At 42.2% G+C, this 23,133-nt stretch overlaps 1 protein-coding gene across 2 annotated transcripts; it reads right to left on the bottom strand.

Moving 5' to 3' along the window:
* Positions 1 to 482: 482 nt before the first annotated feature.
* On the bottom strand, positions 483 to 19,018 carry fosl2 (FOS like 2, AP-1 transcription factor subunit). 2 transcript variants are annotated; one of them, XM_034195209.1, is made up of 4 exons: positions 18,708 to 19,018; positions 15,619 to 15,879; positions 15,354 to 15,461; positions 483 to 3,656 (listed from the first exon to the last, which is right to left on the bottom strand). In XM_034195209.1, the coding sequence occupies exons 2-4, from the start codon at positions 15,862 to 15,864 to the stop codon at positions 3,114 to 3,116; spliced, it is 897 nt and encodes a 298-aa protein (XP_034051100.1). In that variant the 5' UTR covers positions 15,865 to 15,879; positions 18,708 to 19,018; the 3' UTR covers positions 483 to 3,113. The 2 variants fall into 2 exon arrangements, with proteins under 2 accessions (XP_034051100.1, XP_034051101.1); XM_034195210.1 differs by having other exon boundaries at positions 15,625 to 15,879.
* Between the last annotated feature and the right edge of the window lie 4,115 nt (positions 19,019 to 23,133).

Raw genomic sequence — 23,133 nt, 5'->3', positions numbered from 1 at the left:
ATATGACATAATATGTAGCCGAAATTAAGTCATTTATTTATTTTTAACCAATTTTGTGTTTGTGCCCAATTTTCTTTTTGCAGGATTACTGTAAAAATAAAATCAATATTTTTTATGATGCCAGCTGGTGTCGCTCATTACGAGAGTAAGTGTAACTAAAAATGTGGTGTCAATGACTGGGACAATTCGTGAAAAATATTTGTACTTGACAGAAATGACATAGTGTGGGCATCAATAACTCTATTTATGTCTGGATTCATAAGACTGTTGCCCCTTCTGAATTTAAATGCTGTGATTACCGCTGCTTTAAAGTTATGACGTGAACAATCTGTGAATAAGTGGTTGTCGATATTTAAAACTCATCAGCCAAAATGATTTGTTAAGAAATGTCAGGCTTGTGATTGAGTTTTGGTAAAAGTTTAATGTCCCTTTATTGCATTACTGTTTGCTAATGTAAGTGCCCATAAAGAAAGTCGGACCACTCCATTTCGAAAATGTTCATTTATTATCATTATTATTATTATTGATTTAAATTAACAAACACTGCTATACATATTGCTGTTTTTATTCATTTTGAATTATTTAAAACAGTTAAAGCATCTGGAAACAAAGTGATAGCAGTTGAAACCAGGCGACAGACAGTAGACGACATCTACAGTAGAAGATCCACAGTCACGTTTCCCGTGTGTGTATCTACGCACTCCACAAAATGCCAACATCCACACAAAATAATGTCAAGGTTCTTTTTGGTTATCACTTCCTCTCTTTATGATGTCACACAGGCATCCTTATCATAAACCGGTGACCTTTAAACTCGACATTATCAGAAGATAAATAACTTTCCAGTGACGGGAACAGCAGCTCGTAATGATTTTTCAGTCTATTTGCTGCATCCAGCACAACAAAAGTCTTCCAGCCACAACAAGGAAACAGATTCAAACCGAACCCGTTGACCCCCAACCTTCACCAGGAATGTTTGAAGAGAACAAATAAACAGTTCCCAATATTGCTGCCGTCTCAGTGCACTGTTCTGAAAACCCCTTATATCCCTTTAAGATACACGCACACACACCAAAAACAAGTGCTTCATAGAACTTTAGAAACACTGCTCTTTCTTTCCATTGTGTCCCTTTTCTTCTTCTCAGGCCAGCTGTAAAAACACAGTCCTCTTGGCTAAATTATGTTTGTGTATGATGGTGGACACAGTTTAGCTAATCAGCTCACAGCTAATTAGCGAAGCTAACATTTTGTCAGCATGTGAGCAGATTAGCTTTCGCAGGTCAGTTAGCGTCCATTAAATTTTGTTTCCACTAACTTTGTCAGCGAACATTTTCTTGAATAAAGTTTCAAAAATGTGTCTAAACTATAAAAATCATAGGTTTGTTCCTATTCTGCTAACGCAGCAAGCTAAATCGACATCGCGTGAAGGTGGTAAGCGTCACCTCCAAGAGATGGGGGAGCAGGAGCATTTTTTTTTTACAAAGGGTATTTTATTTCTTAATATTTCTTATTGTGCTGTGAAAAACTATGTTAAATTCCATTTATTCATTCAATTATTAATGTACCTCTTCTTCATCGTCTGATCTTGGTGTGCTAAAGCTTTCAGGTAACCTCCATGTTTACTTTTTGACTGATTAAAACCAGATTTTTTTCAGGGTTTTAGGGCAAAAAAAAAAAAAGTCAAAGCTCAATTTATACACTGCAAGTTAGTGGTTACCACAGCTTCAGCTAAATGTTTTAGCAGTTTTCATTTTAGCATTAACCAGTTAGCAGCGGTTAGCATTATCGAAGCTAATTTTTTGGTTAGCTGTGCCCACCACCGTTTGTGTGTTCGGCCCTTGTTTTATGCCACTCAGCGACAGAGTAGTACCTCAACTTTATCGTATTCATCCAGACATAAAATCAGCACATCATTAATAAAAGTGACAGATTCATAAAGACAGTAGAAACAATCGTTACCAGCTGCGACAGTCAAGACCGCAGCAGGTTTTCAAAAGGTTGACCCAAATGCCTCCCTTACACAAAAAACAATGAATGACAAGATGATGTGTCATATAACTTTGTTGTGTTGATTTGTTTTTGTGGCTTTTAAAACCTGACCTGGCTCGAGAGGCAATGGCGAACACAAACTTTATTGAGCGAGAGAAGAAAATGTGAGAAAGAACTGCAGGATAGTCTTTTTTGTTGTTGTTGTTTCGCTTCTTGCTTTGTCGGCTTTGCTGATGTGACATGATGAACGCAAACACCTCTGCACCACTTTGGCCTTTCGGTCCTGCAGAGTTCTTCACAGATGGATGGATGTAAGTCACGAACACTTCGGTCATAAACGTTGTAGAGTTCAAGTACAGAATCACTAATAACACCAACACAAGCCACTACAAAAGAAGGTATCGGGTGTCGGCTGACTACAAAGTGATTTCAGATTGGCTCGTATCCTTTGCAACACTGAGGATTCTGCTTTCTACAGGCAGAAAAGCATGATTGGTCATCAAAACGCTTCGTAAAATGTATCGGCACAGGGCAGAAGTACGGTTAAAGAGATAGAAATAACGTCAGAAATGCTTGAGTTCCTGAAACACGCTCCGATTGTTTTGGGATCGGAAAAAACGTGTTGAAAAGTTGCATCTCTCCTCGGGAATCCTTGTAAAACGCTGACCTCTTAATTATAGAATTTTTCAGTTGTTCTTGGCAGAGTGCGAGTGTCGTCCACATGGCTTTTAGAACAAGAACGTGTTCTTTAGCTGCTGATGCCTTAATGTGCGGATGGCAGATGTTGGCGCCGCTTGCTTCAAAACAAGTTTACACAATTGACGCGCTGGAGTTGCAATATGGCAAAGAGTCGACGCTCGTCAGGTTCAGTGCACACACACCTTTACAAACAAAATTTTTTTACAGTGAAGCAGAACAAGAGGAAACAAGCGGCTTAGCCCTTGTGGGTCTCCCTGTGTGAAGGAGGTGATGCGTGCGGTCAGCTTGGTCTGGACTCTTTAATGTGCTTTTGGATTTTTAAAAGACACTGGGGGAGAGGCGGGGGGGGGGGGGGGGGTGCACAGCAGCTCCTCTTGCTCGCGTGCGGCCACAGTGTTTGTTTGCGGCCTGAGCGGGGTCCTCGCTCAGAGCGCCAGGAGGGTGGGGGAATTGAGGGAGTCTGAGGACTGGTCTCCGCTGCTGCTGCTGCGCCGGTGCGCCTTGGAGCAGGACTCAGAGGAGGGGGAGGGACTCTCCGGCTCCAGCATGCTGGGGTAGGTGAAGATGAGGTTTGGGGCGTTGGGCGTGGACGCCGGGGTAGACGCCGCCACTACTGGTGTGTTCAGGCTGTCTCCATCTGTGCAGTACATCCCAACACCACCACCCAGGCAGATGGGCTTAATGACGGTGCGTTGGGTCTTTCCCACCTCGTCTTCATCCTGCGGCTCCTGCTTCACGACGATTTGATTGAGTGGGCCGCGAGTGCCCATGCTGGCACGCATGGTCAGGGGGAGGGGGGCACACTGCTGATGCTGCTGGTGCACTGAAGCCTGCTGGCGATCCTCCATGGGCAGCTTGCATACAGGATTATGTGCAACCAGCATGAACTCCAGTTTGTCTTTTTCCTTCTGCAGGGTCTCGATCTCCTTCTGCAGGTCGGCCTTCTCCTCTTCCAGCTTTTCAGTCTCCTGTGCACAAACCGACATGAAATATCTCCGTTATGTTCTGTGACAAACTGCAAAACAGTGAGGACAAAGATAATCACAGGTGGAAGAAATAACCTTCAATCAGATTTTTTTTCTTAATTAGACACAAAAGAAGGAGAAAATGCACTGCAGTGCGTGGAGTATTCTCTTCTTGAATAGAGGTGCAAAGTGGCATATTGCAGGGGAGTGTATTAAGCCCCCTTTTGTTCATCCTCTATATGACCAACCTGTTGAACAATGTAACGTCACGTCTGTTTCATCCTATAAAGGATGAACCAGACATCAGAATAATGTTGCACAAGGACCGAGATGGACTACATGATAGATCGAGAACATGGCTGAGCCACCCAGAAAGGTTGAGAAGGTTGAATCTACCCACCAGGATATTGATGTCTAACCATTGACATGATAGAGGTGTACAAAATGATGACTGACAAATATGAGGATGAAGTCAGACCACCAGTGACAGAGGTCACAGCCAGCAAAACCAGGAGACACAATTCAGCTAGTTGTACTTAGGAGTTATGTACAGCCAGAGGGGGCGCACTACTTGTGTTTGTCTAAATTTTACAAGGTTTGCAGGCAAACACATTTTCAGCACTGCTGCCTTTGTAACCCACGGTGTGAAACAAGAAAGCTAGCACTAACATATCGAAACAGGCTGTGTTCATTTATTTAAATCAATAAGCATTCGTGGATGAAGGCCGCGAGTCAGTTAAAGTTCCTTAAAGACTACAAAAGCTCCTGCGCTTAAGGATGAAGAACTCACATTTGTGGAAGAAATGCTGCCACACAGCTGTCAATCACGTGGAAGACTCTGTGGCACTGTTTGCTGGTTCGGAGCCCACACCAGAGATACCCGTACAAACAAACACGCATTTTGTGCTCTAAAATTATGTTATCAGAACTTTATTCTGTAAGACTCGAGACTTTCACAAGTTTCTCATTTTCTAGCACCATTATTGAGTTTGTTTGCTTGTTTGTGTTTGTATGTTGGATATAAACAATATAATTTTGAGTGATTTGCAATTATAAATTAATTTTGGGGGGGTTGACCAAGTGGTTAATGCGCTTGGTTTCAGTGCAGAAGTTCCCAGTTCAAACCCCACCCCTGCCACATTTCTCCAAGTAATGTGGAGTTTCGTCAGGAAGGGCATCCAGTGTAAAACCTGTGCCAAATCAACATGCAGATCTACCTCGGATCTGCTGTGCTGAAAACGAGGGAACAGCCATATGGTCTTACTATAATATTTATTGCAAGAATTTTTTTTAGCTGTGGGACAATCATATTCATGAAAATATTGCACTTCTCCAAGACAGCAGACTAACAGCCAAAATTATCACTGTTCTAACACTACAGGAAGTGTTTGTGCCAACAAAAACAACAAAAAAGGCGGATGTTGACAATGCAATGCATTCTCTGTCAATTTTTCCTTAATGCAGTGGGCTGGTTTTAAAGTTACAGGAGGCCATATGAAGTACTTCTCTGAGACAGAGTGATCACCCGTTTGACTGATACTGTGTGTGTGTGTATATTCAGATCAGGTCCTCCAGGACCAACAGGGCCTTTCAACCAGAATCTATCAAAGTATATCTGCTTTGTGACCAAAACAAGTCATAAACTAACTACAAATCGCTGCTCCAAAGTTCCTCTGATAACTAGACTGAACTCTGACTCCACAAGGCAACAGGTAGCAAAGCTTAAAACAAAGGAAAAATATATATTTTTTAATGATTTAGGGCTGAATCTTTTTGTAGATCTGCAGAAAATATCTTATGTCTTTCATTCTAGCCTTGGCCAACATTTTTCACCCAATCAAATAAAAACCTGTTCATTCATACAGTGGACACTCCTCTGAAATGTCTCGTTTGTCCATCACCGCCGAATGCGATCTCTTCCAGAAGAGGTGACACATTTCCCCACCGAGTTTTATAAACTACATAAATACAGGAAATGAACAAACAGGATTTATCTGTGTTAATGTTTCTCTTTTGAAAATATTTAAATATGTGTGACATCCACCTCTGCTTGGAGATCTGGTCTCAAACGTAATGGTTTCTATTCCAGATCAGATCAAACCTTCTCGCTGGGTTCGATACAATTTGACTGATTACGACAGAAACCTGAAGAAGTTGGCAAAACTCAAAAATCTGTGGAAACTGATAACTTTTTTGTTGCTGTTGTTATTTGTGCTCTAAAAAAATAGGCTGTCAGAACTTTATACTGACACAAGTATTGTTTGAGTATTGCTTTAGTACTTATTTAAATTAACCAGGTTAGTCCCTTTGAGATCAAGATCTCTTTTGCAAGGGAGACCAGGACAATTATGAAGTTTACAATCCACCTAAACCTGCATGTCTTTAGATGTGGGGGGGAAACTGGAGCACCAGGGGCAGTGATGCCGGTAACGCGTTACTTAGTAACTTTCTTACCTGTAAATCTGGTCCTGTTTTCTGCATAAATAAATGTTATCCATTCTTTGTGCTCAAACGCCAAAGCAGGGGCGAATCCAGATGGAATGGGGGCGTGGGGCAGGGATGTGCCCCCACAACACCCCTAGATTAAAGGTGCATTTTTGAAGCCGTTTTTTACTACAACTAATATTGCTTAAAATAATAATAATTTCGACAAGTAAAATGTTTAGAGAGAATTTAAATGTTAGAAAAATGTTAGAATTTAATAGTTACCTTTATAAACAATGTAGGCTCGAAATTGCAAGTTTTACTGTTACAGTGCTGTCAACAGTTAAATATGAGGTCAAGAAAGACATCTTTATTTTACTTTTTATAAAACAAGTATTTATTTTCATTGAAGTCAAGAAAGGGTGACTATAAAGTGAGTTTTGGCAAAACAGGTATCATTGTCATGTTGAGGTGGCAGAGGGTTGTTGTGGGCAGCTGGGAAAAGTAACTAAAAAAGTAACTAGTAATCTAACTTAGTTACTTTTACAATTGAGTAATCAGTAAAGTAACTAAGTTACTTTTTCAAAGTAACTGTGGCAACACTGACCAGGGGAAACCCACACAAACACGGGGAAAACATGAAGCGCCACAGGTGGGAATCAATCCTATGACCTTCTTACTGTGAGGCAACAGTGCTAACCATTAAGCCACTGTGCTGCCTTAAAACTGTTGAGTCCTATTACCATGTTATCTGGAGAATAAGACTTTTTAACTAGTTTGGCAGATCCTAGGATTTGTACTTCTGTGCAACTTAAGACTGAAAAATCACAGGTTTGTTATTAATAACAATTATTATTTTGACTATTTATATAGGGATTCCCCATAAATCAAAGCACAAAACAAACTCCAATAAATAATACAAACAACAAAAAGTACACAACAATGCACAAATATCCAATATTGAAGTGCTGAGAAAACGGGAAGAAGAAAAACAGACAACGGTGTGACTGATATATATGGTAAATGGACTGCGTTTATATAGTGTTTTTCCATCTGAATCAGAAGCCCAAAGTGCTTTACAATGATGCCTCACATTCACCACTTCACACAGCAGTGTCAGGGTGCTGCCATGCAAGGTGCTCAACTGCACACAACATACTAAGGAGGGTTTTGTCTGGTTGATAGGTAATAAATGTGTCTGTGTTTTCCTCTTAAAGTGGAATTTTTGTAACAGGTGCAAATTATACTCCAGAATACACAGTTACTTAAACAATGTGAGTTGTAATCACAAGTAAATTGCCCCTAAGGGCATGAGACACAATTATGAGTTGATATATTGACTGTCAGCCCTTCACCCCTACTTAAACACTAGTGTAAGGTGGAAAAAAGAAAAAAAAAAAAAAACATTATTTAAAGCTACAGGGCCTTTCAAATTTCTAAAAAAAAAAAAGAGAAAATTTAGTTTCTACCAAAATTCAAGTATTATAATGTAGGTTTATTGTTGCAAAATTACAGCTCTTTTTCATGAAGAGGACACATTTATCTGGGGGAAATTCCATAGTGAACATTCTTTTTCTTCATTGCCATCATGCAGGCCAACTACATCATGCGTGTGTGCGCATGTGTGATGTGTTGAGATCACCTGTGACCCATCTTAGGTTAACATCCATAAGATTTCTAGTCAATCACTTCCAAATCTACCAAATGGTCATAGCATTTGTTCCATTGAATTTCGCCCCCTCAAGGGCTGAAATTCTAAATTGCTAGCAGACAGCATGAATTTTGATCATGTTGGCCACATCATGTTATCAATCAATCAATCAATTTTTTTATATAGCGCCAAATCACAACAAACAGTTGCCCAAAGGCGCTTTATATTGTAAGGCAAGGCCATACAATAATTATGTAAAACCCCAACGGTCAAAACGACCCCCTGTGAGCAAGCACTTGGCTACAGTGGGAAGGAAAAACTCCCTTTTAACAGGAAGAAACCTCCAGCAGAACCAGGCTCAGGGAGGGGCAGTCTTCTGCTGGGACTGGTTGGGGCTGAGGGAGAGAACCAGGAAAAAGGACATGCTGTGGAGGGGAGCAGAGATCGATCACTAATGATTAAATGCAGAGTGGTGCATACAGAGCAAAAAGAGAAAGAACAGTGCATCATGGGAACCCCCCAGCAGTCTAAGTCTATGGCAGCATAACTAAGGGATGGTTCAGGTCACCTGATCCAGCCCTAACTATAAGCTGTAGCAAAAAAGGAAAGTTTTAAGCCTAATCTTAAAAGTAGAGAGGGTGTCTGTCTCTCTGATCTGAATGGGAGCTGGTTCCACAGGAGAGGAGCCTGAAGCTGAAGGCTCTGCCTCCCATTCTACTCTTACAAACCTAGGAACTACAAGTAAGCCTGCAGTCTGAGAGCGAAGCGCTCTATTGGGGTGATATGGTACTACGAGGTCCCTAAGATAAGATGGGACCTGATTATTCAAAACCTTATAAGTAAGAAGAAGAATTTTAAATTCTATTCTAGAATTAACAGGAGCCAATGAAGAGAGGCCAATATGGGTGAGATATGCTCTCTCCTTCTAGTCCCCGTCAAGTACTCTAGCTGCAGCATTTTGAATTAACTGAAGGCTTTTTAGGGAACTTTTAGGACAACCTGATAATAATGAATTACAATAGTCCAGCCTAGAGGAAATAAAATGCATGAATTAGTTTTTCAGCATCACTCTGAGACAAGACCTTTCTGATTTTAGAGATATTGCGTAAATGCAAAAAAGCAGTCCTACATATTTGTTTAATATGCGCTTTGAATGACATATCCTGATCAAAAATGACTCCAAGATTTCTCACAGTATTACTAGAGGTCAGGGTAATGCCATCCACAGTAAGGATCTGGTTAGACACCATGTTTCAACTTCAACTTTTTTTTTATATAGCGCCAGATCACAACAGACAGTTGCCCCAAGGCGCTCTATATTGTAAGGCAAGGCCATACAATAATTATGAAAAACCCCAACGGTCAAAACGACCCCCTGTGAGCAAGCACTTGGCTACAGTGGGAAGGAAAAACTCCCCTTTAACAGGAAGAAACCTCCAGCAGAACCAGGCTCAGGGAGGGGCAGTCTTCTGCTAAGACTGGTTGGGGCTGAGGGAGAGAACCAGGAAAAAGACATGCTGTGGAGGGGGGCAGAGATCGATCACTAATGATTAAATGCAGAGTGATGCATACAAGCAAAAAGAGAAAGAAACAGTGCATCATGGGAACCCCCCCACAGTCTACGTCTAAAGCAGCATAACCAAGGGATGGTCCAGGGTCACCTGATCCAGCCCTAACTATAAGCCTTAGCAAAAAGGAAAGTTTTAAGCCTAATCTTAAAAGTAGAGAGGGTATCTGTCTCCCTGATCTGAATTGGGAGCTGGTTCCACAGGAGAGGAGCCTGAAAGCTGAAGGCTCTGCCTCCCATTCTACTCTCGCAAACCCTAGGAACTACGAGTAAGCCTGCAGTCTGAGAGCGAAGCGCTCTAATGGGGTAATATGGTACTACGAGGTCCCTAAGATAAGATGGGACCTGATTATTCAAAACCTTATAAGTAAGAAGAATTTTAAATTCTATTCTAGAATTAACAGGAAGCCAGTGAAGAGAGGCCAACACGGGTGAGATATGCTCTCTCCTGCTAGTCCCCGTCAGTACTCTAGCTGCAGCATTTTGAATTAACTGAAGGCTTTTTAGGGAACTTTTAGGACAACCTGATAATAATGAATTACAATAGTCCAGCCTAGAGGAAATAAATGCATGAATTAGTTTTTCAGCATCACTCTGAGACAAGACCTTTCTGATTTTAGAGATATTGCGTAAATGCAAAAGGCAGTCCTACATATTTGTTTTAATATGCGCCTTGAATGACATATCCTGATCAAAAAATGACTCCAAGATTTCCACAGTATTACTAGAGGTCAGGGTATGCCATCCAGAGTAAGGATCTGGTTAGGACACCATGTTCTAAGATTTGTGGGGCCAAGTACAATAACTTCAGTTTTATCTGAGTTTAAAAGCAGGGAAATTAGAGGTCATCCATGTCTTTATGTCTGTAAGACAATCCTGCAGTTTAGCTAATTGGTGTGTGTCCTCTGGCTTCATGGATAGATAAAGCTGGGTATCATCTGCGTAACAATGAAAACTTAAGCAATACCGTCTAATAATACTGCCTAAGGGAAGCATGTATAAAGTGAATAAAATTGGTCCTAGCACAGAACCTTGTGGAACTCCATAATTAACTTAGTCTGTGAAGAAGATTCCCCATTTTACATGAACAAACTGTAATCTATTAGACAAATTGATTCAAACCACCGCAGCGCAGTGCCTTTAATACCTATGACATGCTCTAATCTCTGTAATAAATTTTATGGTCAACAGTATCAAAAGCAGCACTGAGGTCCAACAGACAAGCACAGAGATGAGTCCACTGTCCGAAGCCATAAGAAGATCATTTGTAACCTTCACTAATGCTGTTTCTGTACTATGATGAATTCTAAAACCTGACTGAAACTCCTTCAAATAGACCATTCCTCTGCAGATGATCAGTTAGCTGTTTTACAGCTACCCTTTCAAGAATTTTTGAGAGAAAAGGAAGGTTGGAGATTGGCCTATAATTAGCTAAGATAGCTGGGTCACAGTGATGGCTTTTTAAGTAATGGTTTAATTACTGCCACCTTAAAGCCTGTGGTACATAGCCAACTAACAAAGATAGATTGATCATATTTAAGATCGAAGCATTAAATAATGGTAGGGCTTCCTTGAGCAGCCTGGTAGGAATGGGGTCTAATAAACAGTGTTGATGGTTTGGATGAAGTAACTAATGAAAATAACTCAGACAGAACAATCGGCAGAGAAAGAGTCTAACCAAATACCGGCATCACTGAAAGCAGCCAAAGATAACGATACGTCTTTGGGATGGTTATGAGTAATTTTTTCTCTAATAGTTAAAATTTTGTTAGCAAAGAAAGTCATGAAGTCATACTATTTAAAGTTATGGAATACTCAGCTCAATAGAGCTCTGACTCTTTGTCAGCCTGGCTACAGTGCTGAAAAGAAACCTGGGGTTGTTCTTATTTTCTTCAATTAGTGAGAGTAGAAAGATGTCCTAGCTTTACGGAGGGCTTTTTTATAGAGCAACAGACTCTTTTTCCAGGCTAAGTGAAGATCTTCTAAGTTAGTGAGACGCCATTTCCTCTCCAACTTATGGGTTATCTGCTTTAAGCTACGAGTTTGTGAGTTATACCACGGAGTCAGGCACTTCTGATTTAAAGCTCTCTTTTTTAGAGGAGCTACAGCATCCAAAGTTGTCTCAATGAGGATGTAAAACTATTGACGAGATACTCTATCTCACTTACAGAGTTTAGGTAGCTACTCTGCACTGTGTTGGTATATGGCATTAGAGAACATAAGAAGGAATCATATCTTAAACCTAGTTACAGCGCTTTCTGAAAGACTTCTAGTGCAATGAAACTTATTCCCCACTGCTGGGTAGTCCATCAGGGTAAATGTAAATGTTATTAAGAATGATCAGACAGAAGGGAGTTTTCAGGGAATACTGTTAAGTCTTCTATTTCCATACCATAAGTCAGAACAAGATCTAAGATTGATTAAAGTGGTGGGTGGACTCATTTACTTTTTGAGCAAAGCCAATAGAGGCTAATAATAGATTAAATGCAGTGTTGAGGCTGTCATTCTCAGCATCTGTGTGGATGTTAAAATCGCCCACTATAATTATCTTATCTGAGCTAAGCACTAAGTCAGACAAAAGGTCTGAAAATTCACAGAGAAACTCACAGTAACGACCAGGTGGACGATAGATAACAAATAAACTGGTTTTGGGACTTCCAATTTGGATGTACAAGACTAAGAGTCAAGCTTTCAAATGAATTAAAGCTCTGTCTGGGTTTTTGATTAATTAATAAGCTGGAATGGAAGATTGCTGCTAATCCTCCGCCTTGGCCCGTGCTACGAGCATTCTGACAGTTAGTGTGACTCGGGGGTGTTGCTCATTTAAACTAACATATTCATCCTGCTGTAACCAGGTTTCTGTAAGGCAGAATAAATCAATATGTTGATCAATTATTATATCATTTACCAACAGGGACTTAGAAGAGAGAGACCTAATGTTTAATAGACCACATTTAACTGTTTTAGTCTGTGGTGCAATTGAAGGTGCTATATTATTTTTTCTTTTTGAATTTTTATGCTTAAATAGATTTTTGCTGGTTATTGGTAGTCTGGGAGCAGGCACCGTCTCTACGGGGATGGGGTAATGAGGGATGGCAGGGGGAGAGAAGCTGCAGAGAGGTGTGTAAGACTACAACTCTGCTTCCTGGTCCCAACCCTGGATAGTCACGGTTTGGAGGATTAAAGAAAATTGGCTAGATTTCTAGAAATGAGAGCTGCTCCATCCAAAGTGGGATGGATGCCGTCTCTCCTAACAAGACCAGGTTTTCCCCAGAAGCTTTGCCAATTATCTATGAAGCCCACCTCATTTTTTGGACACCACTCAGACCAGCCAGCAATTCAAGGAGAACATGCGGCTAAACATGTCACTCCCGGTCTGATTGGGGAGGGGCCCAGAGAAACTACAGAGTCCGACATTGTTTTTTGCAAAGTTACACACCGATTTAATGTTATTTTAGTGACCTCCGATTGGCGTAACCGGGTGTCATTACTGCCGACGTGAATTACAATCTTACCAAATTTACGCTTAGCTTAGCCAGCAGTTTCAAATTTCCTTCAATGTTGCCTGCTCTGGCCCCCGGAAGACAATTGACTATGGTTGCTGGTGTCGCTAACTTCACATTTCGCAAAACAGAGTCGCCAATAACCAGAGTTTTGATCCTCGGGCGGGTGTGTCATTGAGTGGGGAAAAACGGTTAGAGATGTGAACGGGTTGGCGGTGTACACGGGGCTTCTGTTTAGAACTTCGCTTCCTCCTCACAGTCACCCAGTCGGCCTGCTTTCCCGGCTGCTCGGGATCTGCCAGAGGGGAACTAACGGCGGCTAAGCTACCTTGTCCGCACCGACTACAGGGGCCTGGCTAGCTGTAGAATTTTCCACGGTGCGGAGCCGAGTCTCCAATTCGCCCAGCCTGGCCTCCAAAGCTACGAATAAGCTACACTTATTAAAAGTACCGTTACTGCTAAAGGAGGCCGAGGATAACGAAACATTTCACACCCAGAGCAGAAAAGTGCGGGAGAGACAGGAGAAGCCGCCATGCTAATCGGCTAAGAGCTAGTAGCTACTCTAGCTAGCGGATTCCTAAAAGCACGCAAAGGTGAATAATGTGTAAATAATTTAGAGGTGATTCAGCAGAAGGATTGCTTTAGTTAAGGCCACGTAAAGATTACACTGGAACAATCGTAATCTAGATACTAGATCAATCTAACTGCGCAGATTAAACAGCTAACAATACGAGAAAACCCGCTGTGCTCCGGAACAGGAAGTGATACAATACCGCAGTGAGAGCCAACCACCAGTAAAGGCTGGTGGTTTGGCGATAAGTGTTGTTATGACTCACTTATCTAAATGCTAAGGAATAAAATTATACTGGTGCCATAGAAAATAATTTTTTAGGACTTAAATCTCAAAAAAACTTCAGTGTAACTATAGCTTTAAGAATAAGCAGTAGGTTTTATGATGAAAACTATGACATTCATTTCTCTAGCGATCGGTAGTAATTCAGTATAATAAAACACCATAAATATGACTGTCAATAATCAGAAATGAATGAAAATTTAATCTCAGACTTTAGTGGTTATTGAGTTTTAGGACACAGAAGGTTTTTGCCGTACGCAAGGATAGCCAGAAGTACAGCAATTTCTCTTGACAAACACAACTTACAGTTGTGAAAAAAGATATATGTAACATTAATGTCAAATGGCGTGTTATTTTGAGTACCTAAACTTGCGGTAATCAGTTCTACCAACTTGTTCAAGGTGTAGTTTGTACCCACCAGCCAGACAAAAACCTCCTGAGTAATGGCATCATTTTTGTCCAGAACCAAGAGAGGGCGCTGTTTGCTTGCTAGAGTTCTTGTGCACAGAGATTTGGATAAAAACTGGAATTCACACATGAACCTAAAAATGAGCCACAAGCCATTAAAGCTGTTAATGCCTTAAAGCCTCTGGCTGAATTTGAGTTTGATCATCACAAAGTGTAGTTTGCGTCTGGCAGAGATATGAGCTGCACCTCGACAACATGCCATGAATGTGTCACATAAAACAAAGGGCTTCTAAAAAATAATAAAGAGAAGAGAAGAAAAGAACGGAAAAGCCGGCTGTAGACAGGCAGGCTTTTAACGATAAGCCGAATGCTGTCTGAGAACTTTGACTCACGGTCAAAAGCATGAGGAAGTGGCTCAAAATCAGACTACAGAGAAGGCGCTCTGTGAGAAACCTGGAGCGGAACGATCCAGAGCGATGGGACAAGTCAAACAGGAGACGCTTCCAAAATAACGCTGCTTCACTGTGAAGCCTGATAACAGACGGGGCCTCGCGTGTGAGCGTGCACACTGCACACCCGTGCAGTGTGCATGCACACCAGATTGTGACACAAGCAATTTGCCTCTTTTATTAAAAAAAAAAAAAGGAAAAAAAAGTGCAGCATTCACAGAGACAGCTGCCTACAGCACATTCCACTCCTACTTTTTTCCAGTCTGACGAGCTGAACCTCACTGTAATTCGACTAATTAGTCCATTTAGATGCTGTAGCTGTCTGCCAGGCGGCCTCACCGCAAAGAGCTTTTCATCAGCTGTCATCTTTTCAGTCAGACCGTGCACTCAGCAGCACAGACAGACACAAACCAGTAGTTCCAGGTTGAACGTTTAGGTGTGGGAGCTCAGTGCCGCCCCGTGGAAACTGGAACCCTGCCACATTTATGAACAAATGCTGTTCATGTTCCTCATTATGTGCTGTACACCGTGCACTTTGCCTGTTTCAACAAAGCAGATGCACACCCAAAAGCACATATTAGCACACATACCTCAGCCAGGCTGTGGAATGTCTTATTTGAGGTTTTTACAAAGTAAAATTCCATGCATGCAGAAAATTTAGCGTTTCTATCCCAGATCAGACACAACCTTCTCTTAAAGTTTGGCGACTCGTATTGTTTATTGCAGAGCCTCGCCAACAGCAAAAACACAAAGGAGGTGCGGGCGTTCCCTAGCGACGGTTTACAGCGTGATGGACACTTGCAGAGCTTTCACAGTCTGAGTGCAGCTGTTGGGTTTCTACTCACCCCTTGCAGCATCTCAGTCAGCTCCCGTCTGCGGTTGCGGCATTTGGCTGCAGCCAGCTTATTTCGCTCACGCCGCACCCTCCTCTTCTCCTCTTCCTCCGGGGTGAGCTGGAGGCAAATACGGAGGAAGCACACGTCAAGTAAATGTTATCTGACACACATGCGATAGATATGAAGCCAGGCATAAGACATTCAACATGTGATGAGCAGAGTGATGATTAAACATCCTGAAAGATATTTCTTCGAAAATCAAATGGAATCATACCCTCACCTGCTCGTCCCTCTTGCGGCCGCCTCTGGTGACCCCAATGGAGCGGATGACTCCCGGTCGAGGCAGCGTGTGGTGACCCAGCAACCCCGGGCCGTTGGTCAGGTGATGGCTGTAGGGGTGGGAGCGGGAGTACGGGTTGGACATGGAGGTGATGACGGTCGGCTGCACCATCCACTGCAGGTCTTGGCTGGTAGTGATTGCATTAATGGTGGGAATGAAGGCACTGTTGGAGCCGGGCATGTCCAGCCTGTACTTCTGGGAAAACACGGCAAAGAGGAAGAGATCCACTTATTCCTGTGTTCTATCTGTGAGACCTGCATCGTGTTACTGACAGCTCAGCCTCCCACTCTGATCAAATTCACACATTCCCCTTAATTCAAGCTCATAGTAATGATTCAGTCCACACAGGCAAACTGTGTGTGTGTGTGTGTGTGTGTGTGTGTGTGTGTGTGTGTGTGTGTGTGTGTCTAACCCCTGGAGTGGAACAGTGACACATGCTGTGATTCATGTGGGAAAGCCCAAGGTGTCTATGAAGACATGTAGGCAACCAAAAACCAATTTAAAGTTTGCCAGGTGGATCCATTCCATCTGTACCATCTTGCAGACCCCCCCCCCCACACACACACACACGGGATGAGGAGAACAATACACAGGTTGAAGATAAAACTTTTTTCCTGCAGAATTTGTGTCTGTAGGGTTGGCAGTCACATGGTGTAAACAGGGGCGCTCACTTTGGTGGCCCTCCTTCCCCTTTTCCTGCCCATCTACAAATCTATAAAAAGTCTACAGCCACCACTGCAGGAAGGAGGAGCTGCAGCTCACCAATGCATTAATGTTCAGGCCCCTAAATAGAAAACATGAAGCTCTGTAGTCAGTTAACTGATCAACAGAATTATTAGGTAGTGACCACTGAGAAGCAAATAATTATTTAAAGTAATTTAGCAAAAGAAACTAACAAATACGATCTGGTTCCATTTTCTGAAATCGGATATGATGATGCTTTTTACTGACTAAAATAGAATAGGAATAGAGTCTTATCTAGCAACCAAAACAATGTTGGGAATCATTTCATTATTCTGACTAGAATTTATATATATATATATATATATATATATATATATATATATATATATATAGTAGATATATATATATATATAGTATATATATATATATAGATATATATAAACTGTCGCCAAGTGCTTGCTCACAGGGGGTCGTTTGACAGTTGGGGTTTTCTGTGATTATTGTATGGCTTTGCCTTGCAATATGAAGCGCCTTGGGTCAACTGTTTGTTGTGATTTGGCGCTATATAAATGAAATTGATTATATAGATATATATATATATATATATATATATATATATATATATATATATATATATAAAAAAAACATCATCATGCAAGATACAAAATATACAATTGTGTTCTATGAACTTGTAAACTGAATGTTATTATATTTTTGGAAAAATCAATGATGCATAAGGGCTGAGGCCTCTTCAAATCTCAAGTGTGATAGTCTAATATATTATAGACCAAATTACGTGTTTATAAAAAATAATTACTTTATTTGCTGATGAGTTGCAGATTTTATGGAAGTTTCTAATGACCCGAGACAGGTTGCCTTAGAAATACATTTAACAAATTCGGGTTTAACTGCTGGAATGTCACTGTCGCGCGTCACATAGATTTTAGTTTCTAATTAAAAAAAAAGAAACACCTGATATCGGTGCCTGGGGCTGTGAGGTCGCTAAACTTTACGCACGGAGCTAAAGGTGAGGATTCCTTTGTTTCGCTGACTTCTGTAATAAAAACTCACATAAAGTCTTTACACACAGAGCTTTTAAGGTGGACTTGACTAGAATAATGATTCCCAGCAGCATTACTTCATTCCTCTGGACTCCAGACGCCGTGTGCGCAATTTACGCACGTCCCCATATCCCAGTTATATTCCCGACATTCCGACGGATATCCCGGCAGTCTTTTGGAACTTTGTTATCTGGTGAGTCAGTTGTTAAGCACATGTGAAAAGCGGTCAGTTCCAGTAAGGAGGAGGGGGGAGCAGCCCGGCTTAGGCCAGACAGCTCGCCAGAGCTGTTTACTGTCAGCGCAGCGAAACCTGGAATAAAAGTGAAATGTGCCGATAAAAACCGTTTCTCGGCGTAAACACGAGGAAAAGGTCATGTTCCAGCTGTGATGAGCAACAGGCATCAAGGCGTGATTAGAGTCGTTTACAGTAATGAAGCTTTTCCACATAAATCTGGGAGGAGAGTGAACACCCCCCCACGCCCCCCCCCCCTCCGCCGCCGCTTCCGGATTCATAACCAAAGAGACGTCGCCTGTATAATTTACACATATCAGATCTGATCTAATCGATTAGAAATTGAATGGATCGGTGTGTTTCCAACGTTTGAAAACGCAATGAATATTTACCGGATTGTTTTTGTTTTTCCTCTCTGCTTCTACGCGCACATTGTGCGTGCGCGTCCCGCTGGAGGGAATGTGCCATGTGCAGCACGAGGGAGAAAGAGGAAAAAGCCACTAAACAGCTCCACGACTGCACCACGGCCTCTGTTTGAAAGCCGCGCAGTCTGCGGCTCCATGAGAGCTTTCCAAACCGTTTGGTGCCTCGCTCCTCTTTAGGGTTTGCGGTTTTTGCAAAAATAAAATAAAATAAAATAAAACGATTCCATTTCCGCGGGATACCGCATAACAGAAAAGTTTGACTTTCACCAAATGTGAAGTGGACATCAGCACCGACCAGTGCGCTTTTTTCCGCACCGCAGTTCAACGTGTTTGCACATTCGACGCAAAAGTCTCTTTTTTTTGTCTGCGCGACGTGTGCAGAAACAGAGACATTTACTGTAAAAGTTGTTTTGGTCAAATTATTTCTCCACAAAATGTCTTTGCTGGTTGGCTGATACGGCGCGCAAATTTTAAGATTTTTTCCCAAAAATAAATAAATAAATACTTGTGCGCCAACTTGTGCGCAGTTCATCCGACAGACTGTGGAGTCACTGATGCAATCGAAATTGGACCATAAAGGTGTAATCCGATGACACAGGCAGACAGTTGAGGGTTTGTTACCTGGTAGTTTGAGGTAGAGATCGGACTGCCGATTGTGCTGCTGCCGCTCGTGAAGGACTCTGGCTGCGCCGGACTGGTGCTGCTGCTGCCGCGGGACGAGGTGTCGTAGGTCCCGGAGTAGTCCTGGTAATGATCCAGGAAAGAGGAAGATTTCAGCAGACGGTGTGTGCCCTGGCACCCTTTGATTGGTTTGTTAAAATCCTCCCAGTTAAAAAAGGCACCGACAGAGAAAATCCTCTGAGATCCACAAAGTGCATTAAACTGACCTAAAGCTCCTGCCAGATTCGTCGTTCTGACTTTAAAGGTTATTTCTTACTGTGCTGGAGTTGCTCTCGGACCTGCTGCACTCTCACAGATCCTTTCAGGTGCGTAAAGTTGAGCCTAAAGTCACGCAGGTTTCAGCGGTCAAATCCAGATAAGTGAACCTTTTGGTTACAGAGTGACTCACGCACGTTCACCTTGGCTTTAAAACCTGTCTACTCTGCAGAATATTTTCCGTGGCCTCGTCTCTGTGCTCGATCGCAGCCCTCTGCTGTTCGCGGAACACTTCGAACTTTTTTTTTCTTTCACCACACTTCCTAGAGATGACTCACTTCATGGCACTACGAAGAAGTGCAACCGCTTTCAACACAAAACGAACGGCGACGTCACGTCTGGCGTTGCGACTTCGTCCAGGGAGGGGTTTGTTGTGGATGAGGCGGTGAAAAACGGAGATCCTGCGCGCCCATGTTTCACACCCGGCGCACGGTGGAGGACTAACGGGACGGCGCGGGCAGGATTAAAGCTCTCACAGCGGGTGTCGGGGGGATTATTTCTCTCTCCGCGCGCCGCTGTCCGCTGTGAACTTCACTGTTTTCTGACTTGCTTCGGTCCATTGACGCACGTTTCCTAAATTGGGGCAGTTGCGTCAGAGCGCGCGTGTGGGTTTCCTTGGTAAAAGAGGCGTCAGACACTGGAGGGATTCCCTCCCCTCGCGCACCGCACTCCGGATCGGTGCGCACAGCGCGCGCGGGTAACGGTCCAGCCGGCTGGTGTGAGGACTTTGACGCATCAAAAAAAAGAAAGAAAGAAAGAAAGAAACAAGGGCCGGTTGATGTCGCGCACTCTGCAGCTTTTACCTTCTACTTCTTCTTCTTAATAAGATCAATACTAATAAAAAAAACGCCCAGCATGCAGTGTTTGGGCAAAAATGAGTGTTATCTTGGCTGTGACGCACTGGTGCGTAATTTGGAGAGGTGCCACGCTGTGCGTAACGGGCGGTATGAAGCGCTTTCTGCGCCGTGGGAAGGGTCAATATAAAGTGTGGCTCCTGGCAGCGTGGTGTGGCTTCTTCAGACGATTGGTGGTGAAATGTGGGCTAATTGTGATTAGGACGCGCGGCATCAGCGAGGGCACGGCGCCCAGAATGTGACACGTTAGACGATATAAAATAGCGCATTAAATCTAATCCAATCCGCTACGGGCCCTATTTTAATCTGTATCACCATAACAGGCGAGGCTGAACTCTCTTAAAGCTGTTTTACGCGCGTCCCTTTGCCAGATAGTTAAAAAAAAAAAAAACCTTCAAAAAGTTGGTATAGCGGAGGATGTGAAGCGACCTGAAGGGTTTCTGACCAAAAACCTCGTTTAGGTTCTTCCCTCTTTCAACAGGTCACCTCTTTGTCTGAGGCCCAGCTGCGCCCTAATGTTTGAATTCAAAGATATTAATTCATGATTAATGTTTATCATCTGCCAGCAGCACAGCTCTTCAATAAGAACTGAGTTGCTAAGCGACAAGGTTCAGATAAATTGCTGGGGGAAAATGTAATCTGACACAGTCCTATAATTAATGCTATAATATCATTTTTGATGCACCCATGGGCGTCGATTCAAAGCAAGGTATGGCTCTGTGACAGGTTGTGTTCTTGTGAGATTTTGTTCCACATAATGTGGACTGAAGCCAGACACGGGGACAGAGCCTGCAGGTTTGCAAACTTACTGCTTCATTCTGTCATAGTTTCAAGGATTTAGATGGTAAATGACAGCTGTAACTAGAACAGCACTCAGAGTGCACAAACTGTCAGAGACAATGGGGTCAGGGGTTAGGGCTCCTAATGCTTCAAACCGTTTGAAACCTAGAATCAAGTGCATTTAAATGGACGATGCGATTGGCTCACATTTTTGAGTGTAGCAACATAATGAATTCATGAAAAATATTTAGTGTTTCATCTCACTGAGGCAGTTGTTTACTTTGTTCTAAAAGTATTTATTGTTTTGTTATAGTGTTATAGTGTTTCACAATCACCACCAGAGTGTTCAGAACAGTTTTTTCCTAAACGGCACGGCCTTTTATGAAGCAATTACTTATTTTGCATTTTGAACACAGAATAAAATTTAAAGTGATCGTTTTGGTGTTTGCAGCATTTCAAAACAGTGAATCCTTATGAACAAATAGGCTCATTTAGTTTTTAAGCCATGTGTGATAGTGAATTATTTTTGAAGAATTGAAAATTTGATATTTTAAACAGTTTAACAGACTGAATCATTTATCATTTAAAGTGATAATTTTCATGTTTTGAGTGGTTCAAAACAATGAAGCTCTTTCTGAAGTTATTGGTTCATTTAGTTTTAAAACCTTTTGAATCAGGGAACAAGGTTCTGAAACAACTGCCAAATTCAGTGTTAAAGGTCCAAAATAGTGAACCACTTTCTGAAGCAATTGGTTCATTTAGTATTTAAGCATTTTAAAACAGTGAATCACCTTCTGAAAGAAATGTTTTGAGCATGTGAAAACTGAACCATTTTCTAAAGAATTTACTTCAATTAGTATTTACACTTTTGAAAACAGTGAAACATATTCTGATGCAAATAGTTCATTTAGTATGTAAGGCTTATGAAACAGTGACGTTTTTTTTCTGGAGCAATTCTCTAATTCAGTGTTTTGAGCATTTTAAAACAGTGAACCATTCCCTGAAGCAATCGGTTCATTTAGTATTTAAGCCATTATTCAAGGTGGAGGTGGGATTACACCAAGGATCAGCTCTGAGTCCTTTCTTGTTTGCAGTGGTGATGGACAGGTTGACGGATGAGATCAGACAGGAGTCTCCATGGACTATGATGTTTGCAGATGACATTGTGATCTGTAGTGAGAGTAGAGAGCAGGTTGAGTCTAGCCCGGAGAGGTGATATGCTCTGGAGAGCAGGGGAATGAAAGTCAGTAGGAGCAAGACTGAATACATGTGTGTGAATGAGAGGGAGCCCAGTGGAATAGTGCAGTTACAAGGAGTAGAAGTGGTGAAAGTAGATGAGTTTAAATATTTGGGGTCAACTGTTCAAAGTAATGGAGAGTGTGGTAGAGAGGTGAAGAAGAGATTGCAGGCAGGGTGGAGTGGGTGGAGAAAGGTGGCAGGAGTGATTTGTGACTGAAGAAAATCAACAAGAGTGAAGGGGAAAGTTTACAAGACAGTAGTGAGACCAGCTATGTTGGACGACTTAGAGACGGTGGCACTAACAAAAAGACAGGAGGCGGAGCTGAAGATGTTGAGATTCTCTTTGGGAGTGATGAGAATGGACAGGATTAGGAATGAACATATCAGAGGGACAGCTCAGGTGGGACGGTTTGGAGACAAAGTTGGAGAGACGAGACTGAGATGGTTGGACATGTGCAGAGGAGGGACCCGGGGTATATATGGGAGAAGGATACTGAGGATGGACCAAAGAGGAAGTTTAGGATGTGCTGATGGGGACATGAGGAGGTTGGTAAGACAGAGGACAGGGTGAGATGGAAATGACTGATCTGCTGTGGCGCCCCCTAATGGAACAGCCAGAAGAAAAAAGAAGTATTTAAGCCATTAAAAAGGGTGAATCATTTTGAAAAGCAATTTCTAATTTAGTTGAACATACCAAAAAACTTTGTTTCCACCATCACTGCATAGAAAGAGTTTGAACTTTAAATTTGCCCACTTAGCTGGTGGGTATCTGCAGCTCTTTATGACATCACAAGTCAAGTTCTTGTAAAAAAAAGAAAAGAAAAAAGAAGCAAAAGCTATCTTGCAATATTAAAGGAAGTGATACAAGGATTCAGACCACAAACTAAATTAAACTGTTCCCTGACCCCAGGACCACCCTGCCCCAAAATATGGTCAAAACCTGTGCATTATGTTTGGAGATAATGTCTCTCACACACAACCTCTGTCCTCCTCCAGTGGTGGCAGTTATATGAGTGTAACGCTGACAGACAGGGCTGTGGTCAGCGTGCTGATGGTGTGTCGTCACACGGTCGCCTCATCCAACCTGCACAGACTCTAAGCCACGGTCGGTCAGTACAGCTGTGACGCAAGCATCCTGATAACCCTAATGCTGCCTTCAAGTACCCCTCTGTGAAGTCCACAGGACACTGGGAATGCAGTTAGACAAAAACAGCAATGACCAAAATATAACCAAGTCA

Source organism: Thalassophryne amazonica, chromosome 19 (genome assembly GCF_902500255.1).
Source record: "Thalassophryne amazonica chromosome 19, fThaAma1.1, whole genome shotgun sequence".
NCBI lineage: Eukaryota > Metazoa > Chordata > Actinopteri > Batrachoidiformes > Batrachoididae > Thalassophryne > Thalassophryne amazonica.
The sequence above is the reverse complement of the archived record's forward strand: the minus strand, read 5'-3'. Positions and strand labels throughout refer to the sequence as shown.